Below are 12,224 nucleotides of genomic sequence, written 5' to 3'. Positions count from 1 at the left end.
AAATTCTTGGTTAAAAGACAAACACATTTGAAGTCCTTCATGCAGACTTTGTTTTGCAATCAAATTTATAACAAAATTACACACAAAAGGTAGGTAACAGTAAATGTAAATATCAATGAATCAAAATTGAGGTAGTGGTGTATTTCACTGTTTTTACATTGCAATTTTACAAACATAAATTGAATGTATTTAGACAGGAAGGCAAACTGGGTTGTACAGGACAGTCAGGTGCTTAACAGTTGAGAACATAAAGTAGCTGAAGGAAGGGATTAAATAAACAGAGATGGCCAACACATATACAGGGCTGGAAATTTGAATCTGCCTGGTCATACCCACAGCCGGCTATTTTGGGGGTAATTTTCAGTTCAGTTTGGGAGTTTATCCCGGACAGACAGAAAGACAGACAGAAGTGGCAGCATGAAAAGCACATGGTACAACACTGTATGGTCTTACATAAATGGTTATTTTGTGGGTAATTTTTAGTTCAACTTTTAAAAAATGGCACCAGTTTGTTCCCCATGTCACGAGGATTCAGAATATATATAGTTTTTAGGGCTACATATTATAGTTTGGGAGTTTATCTGGACAGACGGACAGACAGAAAGACAGACGTAGCCCTTTATGTATATAGATTGTATTAAATGACCAAATAGCAGACCTGCTTGAAAATAGGTAGATGAATTTAACAAACTTAACAAATTTAACATAGAGGTGGTGGGGTGTTTTAATGCACCTTTAGTTTGTTTTGGCAGGTGAATATGTCAGTTATGAGCCAAAATCCTTCCAACCTGTATCACATATAATCTGATTTATGGCCCAGTTCATAAAGAGTGTGTATTGCAAAGAACAAGGTTAGCGTCTCCCGCACTAGCCTGACCCCCACCCCCTTTGTAGCAGGGCTTAAACGCGCGGGAATGCTGAGAGTGACCTTTGTAATATTCACGTATTTCCTTGTTGTGGGACTGATAAAGGAATAACTTATCTTCATTTAATGACATCATTAAGCTATGAATAAATTTAGAGTTATGTCACAGTTGAAATTGTAGAATTAAACAAGATATGATGTGCAACTTACAGAATATTTTAAAACTACAACCGCTTCAGTTTAACAAAATATTCAATAAATTACTGTAAACTTATGTGTGAATCATGGTTCCAATTACAAGGAGTACAGTGGTAGTCTGACCCCCCCCCCCCCCCCCCCAAATTGAGACTTGGACCCCATCAAAGAGGTAAAATCAAGAGTTTGGTGGGTTCAAAACATTTCTATATCCTGCTAACTTGAAACTGTATACATTACAGTATATTTCATGCCTGGAAAAAAACCTTGTAATAAGATTTCAAACACCCCTAAAGTGGACCATGCCATTTCTTGACATTATTTGAACTTCTTGTCAGCTGGCCTCACTTCCATCAATTTAATGACTCATTTAAGTCTACGTATGCTACAGCAAGCTAAAGGATACTGTAGCAGCTTAATGTAATTAACTGTCTAACTTATTTAATATACTTTATTACTGTCATAGGTTTGGTATTAGACTGTGTACAGTGTATATAGATGAATGCTGACATTAACTACTTAGTAACTTTCATCTAAAATTACAGTTTAACTAATTAATGTTAGCTAGCTAATGCTAACATTTGCCTTTCCTAAACAAACAAAAAGGCCACTAACACATTCCGGGCTACAGGACTGGACCACTTGTTTGTATGTACCAAAAATGCGCAAAATAAATAGTTGAATGTGGGAAATTCCCTTAAACCAGTTCTACAAGATATTTACAAGTGAATCTTAGCAGAGTTCCGATTTAACCATGACTCATTTGCAGTATACTGACGAAAGGCTTTGACACTCTTTGCAGAAAGACATTTTAAACATTCTTTAATTCAGAGATTACTTTGCTGTTTGGTTGTATAATTTGTTCTTTCTGTATAGTGAGCTTCATATTTCTCCCTGCTGTTGCTAGCTTGTTAGCTGGGTGGGTCACAGTGAGGTAAACATGACGAATTTAGTGTTCAGAAGGCAGACAAATTAAAAGCGCGTTCATCCACAGCTGTATGTAATTTTCTGATAATTAATCCAGCATTCGTTAACCTCCCAGCAGGTGGCAGACATGGTAAGAGATGTTACTTTCGATGGATCTGAAGTTAACCACATGCAGTAACGTTTGTCCTCATTATGTATTATTTGACCCTGTTGAGTTACAAAGTGATAGAATTTATTGCTTTTGAGTTATTGTTTGCAAAACTTGAAATGGATAGACAAACTCGCTTACTCATTTACATTTTGCTGTCTAAACCCTATGCCGTCACCAGCACAGTGAATAAAAATATTTCAAGAATTTCAGTAAAGTCATGATAACCACACTAAAATAAAATTAATTCAGCATCCTACAATTTCACCCCCCCCCCCCCCCCAACATTCACAGATTGATCTGGCTCTGTAGCGCCCCCAGTTTCCACAGCACCCATGAGATATTGTTGATGAACTGCACAGGGATATATATCTAGATGTGATTTAATTTTGGAATAGTTTGGTCTAAGAAAGCATGGTTCATAAAAGACCATTTTTTTTGTATATCTCAACAACCATGTAGCCAAAATGGAAGATCTAAAGCATATATGGGGCAACTGTTTGTTGTGATTTGGCGCTATACAAGAAAAAAGTTGATTGATTGATATATTGATCAACAAAATATTTGTGATCGATTGGTATGAATGACCCGTGACCCTTAATTGGACTAAGCGGTTGAAGATGAGTGAATGTGTGAATGAGTGAGTGAGTGAGTGAGTGAGTGAGTGAGTGAGTGAGTGAGTGAGTGAGTGAGTGAGTGGTATGAATGACTTCTAAATGAAGTCACATAGAAGTCATATGATGAAGTCATACACACTCTAAAAAAGGAACTGCTGTCTCAACAAGACAAATTGATGGAACAATTTGCATAGATATTTTTAAGTTATTTCAACTTTCAATTGAGTTACTGCCAAAAGACTTATCTAGTTAAGCTGAAATAACTTAACTATTGTTACATCACTTTTTCTCATTGAGAGTGGTTATTTTTTTAGAGGGCATAAAAAACCATTACAGCCACACACACACACTTATAAAGTTATATAATAATGTAAAGCGTGTACGGTATGTATCAGCCCTCTGATGCCTTCCATTAATTAATTGATCGTGTGATTTTTATTTTTTTGTATTACTTCAAAGGAAAGAATTTAGCCACCTCTTAAACATATGTGTGATTTTGAGCACCAGAGGATCCTCATTTTGATTCCCTTTCATATCTGAAAATCACTAAGGGTCCTTTGGCAAAGTCCTTAAATCCCCAAGTTGCTCCTATTGTGCAGCTGAGCACCTTACATGGCAGCACACTGACAGCAGTGTATGAATGGGTGAATGTGAGGCCGCTGCTTGTACACAAAATTAAAAATACACAATATTTTTTGTCTTGAAACCACTGAGGTGGCTGCTGCTTATTATCCACATTTTAACTGTAGAATGATGAGGCAGAACCTGGCCCCACCATGAAAAAGACTGTAGATCCGCCACTGCCTTTATTTCACAGCAAATCTTATTGTACATTATACACTGATGCTTCTCTGAAATAAGAGGATATGACTGTAAAAACTCAATTTAAAAAATAAAATAATATACTTTTCCATTCCCTTCTATTCTGTAGGTTTCCATCCAATGGTTGGAGGTTTTCTCCATGAGCCTGGACGCTGATGATTTTACTCCATCTGTCTTTTCATAGCAGCAGCAAAGGAAAACGTGTCACTTGTGTGGACAGGAAAACTCTTCTGTGGATGTGAATCAATGCGCCTGTGTGCTCTTGCCGTCATCTCAGAGGAGGGGTCTTAAAAAAAACCCGGCGCATTGCGTAATACACTGTACTTGAAATAACTGGTGTCAGAAGTAGGCCTGTGTCACTGTGATCTGAGTGCTGGATACATGGTGCAGCATTAAAGGGATTCAGCGCCACCCTGTGGACAGTGTGGACATTTTTAAACTAATAATAATAGAAAAAAAAAATCATAACGTTAAACAAAAAATTAAACACAAACTGGAAAAATGGAAAAATAGGCCATGTGTGCACTATTGAAGTATGCCGTTATATATATGTATACATCACATCTTTACATTTATTCACAATTGCTCTTTTTTATTAATAACAACATTATGTATTAATAATATTCATCAACACAATTGCAAAAGAGGATTTGATTGTAAAGATTAAGTTTTCATTCATTCAGATTTTAAGATCATTTGGCGCGCCGTCAGTTAATCCGTCAGTCCGTGTCTTTATTTTATTTTTAACCAAAATATAACGGTCATATTTCAGCCGAGCCACGCTGCGCGCACGCGGAGCTCCCCTCAAAAGCGGAGCAGCAGCACCTCCTCACGGCTCCCGCATTGCCTTTTGAGGAATCATTTGATAGCCCTATTAACTTTCATGTAACATTGTTTCTTGAAGGCATCCACAGCAAGCGCCTCGGTGTCATTACTGTGAGAAATGTGCTTTCATACTGAACGTCTTTTCACAAGTCCTGAAAGGAACATACAGTGAGAAAATCCCCAAAAGGCGCATTAGGGACGAAATAACGCTTCGTAAAAAAACATTAAATAGCCCGAGTGACGCGTAAAATCTTCATGTGCAAAGTCTGGCTCAGAAATTACTGTCGAATCGGTTGTTATATATTAATATTTTGCTTAAAGTCGCCTTTTACGCACGATATCTGCGCCCCAAAAATATTGTCGACGATTTACCTCCCCAGATTAACACTCATACTTACTCAAGATTTATTTTAGCTTGTTTGACGAAAAACAAATATTTCTCCGCCGCGTTTTACGCGCTTGTTCGCGATGTTTTAAACTCCACAGAAATATGCCTCTTCCAGGACCTTCGGCAATCCATTGAAGCCAGCAAGTTTGGAGAGCGTGTTGAGTTTAATCAATTCATAACGTCGAGATGGAGCCGAACTCACTGAAGGTAACGTTTGTTATCAACCGGCTGTTTATTTGCTTTTGGCACCGCGCTAATCGTGACCTTCTTTACGTTGTACTCGTGCATCCGACGGTTCAAACTTTGACATTTATAGCTATATCTGTCTATATATTTTTGTTGTTTAATGTGACCACGTCTCTTATGTTGAGCGTCTAAAAATAGTTACGCGAGACTAATTGTTTTTCCCGACGCGCTATTTCTCAACCGTGCGTAATTACGCACAAATGTTTGGCTACGATTTGTTTACCAAATCAGTCGATACGCCATTCACTGATTCTGTATTTGTGTGTGTGTGTGTGTGTGTGTGTGTGTGTGTGTGTGTGTGTGTGTGTGTGTGTGTGTGTGTGTGTGTGTGTGTGTGTGTGTGTGTGTGTTTCTCCTCAACAGTGGGTGGGCTCGTCTTGTGGTTTACACGGACCATATATATTCTATAAAGCCTTTAAATTGTACCAGGACGGCAAACCGAGGATTCTGTCTCTCGGAGACTTTTTCTTCGTCAGATGTAAACCGGAGGATCCCGTTTGCATCGCGGAGCTTCAGCTGCTCTGGGAAGAAAGAACGAGCAAGCAACTTTTATCCAGCTCCAAACTTTATTTTCTGCCAGAGAATACTCCCCAAGGACGCACGGTGGGCCATGGAGAGGTATGGATATGGATCATTACGCATGATTGTTTTTTTGTTGTTGTTAAAGTGGCAGTGCGCGCGGTGTGTGGCGTTAAACGCACATCCACGCTGACATGGCGTGAAAACGATTTGTCCTACACCGGTATTTGCTCTCTTCATTGTGGTGTCAACCTGCTGAATGTGCGCCTGTCCAGCTGTCGGGGCTGCTGCTGCTGCCGCACTCTGTGGGCTTTATTTATTTACTTATATAAATATATTTGTTAAAGGGGATAATCCGCAGGACTTCTGCGCTCTGTGCTTTCATTTCTCGGAGGGGGGGGGAGGACTAAAAATTTGTGCGTCAAATGCTGACATATGGGCGGAAATTGCGAAAGTGTAATGAATGCACGGGATCAGACAGGCTCGGGTCGGACGGCACTGAAGTTGTGTTTTGTAATAATTCCTCGTGATGTTGAAAGAAGAGCGTTAACTGCTCTTCCTCCACCCGCGCGCTTTGCATACAGATTTCCATGCGGACGTTAACAATATAATGCGTCTCTGTGTTACATTACGCCGCTGTTGGCGCAGAAAAGCCAATAGTTATGATTGACTGCGGCCACATGTGGCGCTTGTGATCCGGTTACATCCCGCTGAATGGCATTACTTGGATTATCAGGCGTATTTTCCTCCATCGGCCATAAAACAAACGTTGATTCCTTCTCTGGTATATCGACTTTAATTGCTGCTGTCTGCTTCGGATCACTTTGGAGATGATTCTGCTGCTGTTTTAATGTTTATGGGGAAGGACAAAGCCGTGTTTGTACTTGACTCTTCCGCTGATGGTTTACTTACATTCTTTCCTCTTGAGTAATAGTGTGACTATCACGTTTCCCTTTCATGAGAGAGAGAGAGAGAAAAAAAGGGTGGCTATTTATGGGCCTGCCGCTATCATCATCTTTGTCGCACGATTCTTAAAATAAATAAATAAATAAAATTAATACAATTAAATCTCCAGCAGCTCTGGCCGCTTAAGCCTTTGCTGTAATGATTTCGTAATTACTTTGAGTGCATGCACGGTCATTACTTGTGCGACGGCGCGTCAGCCCCGCCCCCTTTCCCAAAGACTCATTTGCATTTTTTACATTCCTGTCCTTTATTTATTCTTAGAAACGATTGCGTTGAAAAAGTGCTGTGAATGTAATGTCACATATGCAGTGCAGATAGTCTACTGGAGTTTGATTAGGGGAGGTGTCAAACTTGCGCCTCTAGGGCCGGATGCGGCCAAAAACCTGAAGATGATGGCCAGGTGATGCTTTATAAATAAGGCCGTGGCTACGGGTATGGACCCGTATCTACAGAGACCGTCCTAAAGATATGGAGGGTATTTCCCGGTGACGTCATACCGACCAATCAGAATGCGCAAATATGTCCGTACCCGTGTGCACCTGTCATTACTGTATGCATCACTTAAGGCTTAAAACCTTTGAAACAATTCCTGTAAGCCTTAACTTTCACAGTCCACTAATGCTACTGTATACAAAATTCAATGGGAGCGGTGTGAGTTTGGCCCGTTTGACCCATGCATGCGCAGTTGTGTTGCGCACTTCGCTTATTCTCCTTGGTCCGTACCTTTAGCAGTCCCGCAGAAGATACGGATGTACGTATCCTTAGCCACTTCGTATAAATAATTACATCCACCCTGTTTGTTAGGAGGATATCTCAGAGAGAAATTGAAGTATTTAAAAAAATAATGTAGTCTTTGAATGAATGAATGAATGAATGAATGAATGAATGAATGAAACTGTTTATTTCGAACATTTGATACAACAACAATTACAAGATAGATCAGTAAAGACAACAACAAAAAAGTTCCTACTGTGTACCCAACATGTCCGAAAAGGGGTAGGGTGAAGCATCAGCTTATTTATCCCTACCCCTTCTTCCCCACAACCAGTAATACCCTTTGCCACATATACACATAGATTCCTACACACCTAAACCGATATCAATATATATATATATACATATATATACACATACACATATATATATACATACACACATCAACATACATACACATATACATACACATATATACACATATACACATATATACACATATATATACACATACACATATATATATACATACACACATCAACATACATACACATATACATACACATATATACACATATACATATATACACATATATACACATATATATACACATACACATATATATATACATACACACATCAACATACATACACATATACATACACATATACATATATACACATATATATACACATACACATATATATATACATACACACATCAACATACATACACATATACATACACATATATACACATATACATATATACACATATATACACATATATATACACATACACATATATATATACATACACACATCAACATACATACACATATACATACACATATATACACATATACATATATACACATATATATATACATACACACATCAACATACATACACATATACATACACATATATACACATATACATATATACACATATATACACATATATATACACATACACATATATATATACATACACACATCAACATACATACACATATACATACACATATATACACATATACATATATACACATATATACACATATATATATACATACACACATCAACATACATACACATATACATACACATATATACACATATACATATATACACATATATACACATATATATACACAAACATAAATATACACCTACACATACCTACTTACATACAAAATACTATATAATTACAAGCCGAAGCAAAAAACAAAAACACCCTAACCCTCATTACCCTTCCTCCTCCCTATACCTAGAAAAAAAACATATTTTTGTACCGCTGTTTGAACTGGTTCATGCTTGGACATTGCTTGAGCCCCACTCCCAATCTGTTCCACACAGTCTTGGGTCAAAGACAAGTGGATAAGATGTAAGATTTTGAGCCAAATCCACAACCAGGATGATTTATACTGCATGTTGATATAATGTTTCCAAAAACACATTGACTTAACTTCAAATGTGCAATATTCTTACATGGTTTGATAGCATGTATTTCACAGCATAGCGAGTCTGTCATGTGCAGATGTTTCATTTTAAGTGTGCAATAATCTGAACTGAGGGGAAACTCTGGATTTACAGTGTTACTTTCCCATTTCATTGCATTTTTATATAGGAGTTTTAATGCACGTTCTCTTATCATTAATTTGTTTACTTTTTTTATTTCTTTTGTATTACTGACTCTTAAGAGTAGTGCATCCACACCGTCTAATCCATTATTTTCTGTGTTGTGCATACTTTGGTAAAACAGTGCCCCCACCTGCACTAAAGCATGGTTAAAGACAATTAAACAAAATTCTCTACCTTCATGATGTTTTATGTTTTAAGGCGAATTACTGTTTAACCAATCATGGTGGCAACAGTGCAGTATGTTTGGCCAAAAAGGTTATTTTCAGTGCGTTGTGTTTGATTGTTTTCAAACCTGCTGGAATGATCAATCTTATCTAGACGAGGAACTCTTCAAACGTTAATGCTAATCAGGATCCAGATGTTGATTCTGGGGTTTGGATTTTTTCCAATTCTGATAAACATCTCTGCAGTTGATACGTTCTTGATGAAACTATGTCCCCTGACATTGGAAATGTTGTGCAGTTGTTCAGAAAATTTTAATGATATTGATCATCTAAATGGAAATTACAAGAAGTGTTTGACTTTTGGCAGAAGAATTCACTCTGTGAGTGCCTCAGCAGACTGATGCAGGTGCCGGTGATTTGCTCCAAATCTTTGCCAACAGCCAACAGGGTCATCCTGTTTCAGACAGTGAGACGGGTGAAAACTCCGTTTACTGTGAGTTGAAGGAAGTCTGGAGTTTTCAGTTTCACAAAGCATGTTCAGATGAACTCCAGTTTAGTTACTACGGCGACACACTCAGTGAAGTTAACCGGCTTGCTGACGGGCTTCCTTCAGCTGAGTGTGAGTTTCTCCTACTGTGTTGCTGAAGGTTGCAGACTGAAGGAAGTGTCAGACATGGGATGTTCTTTTCTTGAAGAACCAGTTGATGTTGATGCACAAATACTGTGAGAGGATGATCATCCCCCTGATGATTACTTGATCACTGTGAATGGTAACAAGGTATCTTAGGAACACCTAATCTGAGTTTCAACAAACTTGGCAGGTCCATTTGGCCTGGGGTTGGAAAGAAGTGGTTAGGTTTTGGTGAGGATTTGACGACAATCAGTGTCAAAGGTCAAGGTTAAAACTGCAGTTCACTGTTACTATATAGGAAAATGGGTAATTTTATGGACATTGGTTCAGCTGTTTTATTATTAACTAGAAGGTACTCATAGAGTACATACCTCCACCCAGGTTGCCAAAATACCCACTTTCACTTGTGTTTATTTTGAAGCATCAAGCCTTATTTCTTAAGAATTTATCTATATACTCATAAAATTTCATCAAGCTCCATTCATAACTTTTTGATTTTAGTGTTTGTACATCTCTAACATTCTTCTGGATCCCAGATCCAGAATATGTTCTATACTGACTTAAAAACATTTTTTTTGGATATTATTCACCAGTTCACAAACTGTTATTGAAGTTCATTATTAATACATTTTTGAATGAAATGTTCCTAAATCCTTAAAATGTCTGGATCCAAAATATGTTATGGAACAAATTATAAATAAAACCCTTAATTTTCTAGTACATTATCCATCCACACATCAAATTTCATAAACATGCTCATAATCACAAATTTTTGAGTTAAATGTTGCTATGTACCAAACATTCGTTTGCTCCTCAGTTCCAGAATATATTCCGGACTGCCTCCAAAAATGGAATCACTTATTTCCCAGAGTTTGATATATCTGCTCACCAAATTTCATTGGCATCTGTTCATTACCTTTTGTGTTATCAATGATCAATGTTATCAAAATTTCATATATATATATATATATATATATATATATATATATATATATATATATATATATATATATATATATATATATATATATATATATATATATATACATATATATATATATATATACGAGGGCTGTCAATAAAGTAATGGTCCTTTTTATTTTTTTCAAAAACTATATGGATTTCATTCATATGTTTTTACGTCAGACATGCTTGAACCCTCGTGCGCATGCGTGAGTTTTTCCACGGCTGTCGGTGACGTCATTCGCCTGTGAGCACTCCTTGTGGGAGGAGTCGTCCAGCCCCTCGTCGGAATTCCTTTGTCTGAGAAGTTGCTGAGAGACTGGCGCGTTGTTTGATCAAAATTTTTTCTAAACCTGTGAGACACATCGAAGTGGACACGGTTCGAAAAATTAAGCTGGTTTTCAGTGAAAATTTTAACAGCTGATGAGAGATTTTGAGGTGATTCTGTCGCTTTAAGGACTTCCCACGGTGCGAGACGTCGCGCTGCGCTCTCAGCCGCCGTCGTCAGCCTGTTCAAGCTGAAAACCTCCACATTTCAGGCTCTATTGATCCAGGACGTCGTGAGAGAACAGAGAAGTTTCAGAAGAAGTCGGTTTCAGCATTTTATCCGGATATTCCACTGTTAAAGGAGATTTTTTTTAATGAAAGACGTGCGGACGGATCCGCGCGTCGGGACGCAGCCGACGCGGTGCGGCGGCACAGGAAAAACACCTCTGTGTTGATAACCATTTGTAAAATCCAGGCGGCTTTTGATGGCTTTCAGTGGAGTGAGTATATGAGAAATTGTTTAACAGGCAGGACATGTTCCAACTTGTCCTTAAGGCTTTCAACAAAGGTGTTTTTCCTGTGGCGGAGCGTCGCGGCGGCTGCGTCCCGACGCGCGGACCCGTCCGCACGTCTTTCATTAAAAAAATCTCCTTTAACAGTGGAATATCCGGATAAAATGCTGAAACCGACTTCTTCTGAAACTTCTCTGTTCTCTCACGACGTCCTGGATCAATAGAACCTGAAATGTGGAGGTTTTAAGCTTGAAACAGGCTGACGACGGCGGCTGAGAGCGCTGAGCGACGTCTCGCACCGTGGGAAGTCCTTAAAGCGACAGAATCACCTCAAAATCTCTCATCAGCCGTTAAAATTTTCACTGAAAACCAGCTTAATTTTTTGAACCGTGTCCACTTCGATGTGTCTCACAGGTTTAGAAAAAAATTTGATCAAACAAAGCGCCAGTCTCTCAGCAACTTCTCAGACAAAGGAATTCCGACGAGGGGCTGGACGACTCCTCCCACAAGGAGTGCTCACAGGCGAATGACGTCACTGACAGGCGTGGAAAAACTCACGCATGCGCACGAGGGTTCAAGCATGTCTGACGTAAAAACATATGAATGAAATCCATATAGTTTTTGAAAAAAATAAAAAGGACCATTACTTTATTGACAGCCCTCGTATATATATATATATATATATATATATATATATATATATATATATATATATATATATATATATATATATATATATATATATATATATATATCCAAATAAACTCTTTCTCTGTGACATTTTCCTCTTTCGTCAACTTTCCGTTTAA

General features: G+C 38.1%; 1 protein-coding gene across 2 annotated transcripts in view; it reads left to right on the top strand.

Moving 5' to 3' along the window:
- Positions 1 to 4,916: 4,916 nt before the first annotated feature.
- Positions 4,917 to 12,224, top strand: part of arid5b (AT-rich interaction domain 5B) — a 230,280-nt gene continuing 222,972 nt past the window's right edge. For both annotated transcript variants that reach the window (XM_034185396.1, XM_034185395.1), the window contains exons 1-2: positions 4,917 to 4,994; positions 5,397 to 5,651. In XM_034185396.1, coding sequence (XP_034041287.1) covers positions 4,974 to 4,994; positions 5,397 to 5,651 — 276 coding nt within the window. In that variant the 5' untranslated portion in view covers positions 4,917 to 4,973. The remainder of the gene's footprint in view (positions 4,995 to 5,396; positions 5,652 to 12,224) is intronic.

The sequence above is a fragment of the Thalassophryne amazonica genome, chromosome 13 (genome assembly GCF_902500255.1).
Source record: "Thalassophryne amazonica chromosome 13, fThaAma1.1, whole genome shotgun sequence".
NCBI lineage: Eukaryota > Metazoa > Chordata > Actinopteri > Batrachoidiformes > Batrachoididae > Thalassophryne > Thalassophryne amazonica.
This window is presented reverse-complemented; position numbering and strand designations above follow the sequence as displayed.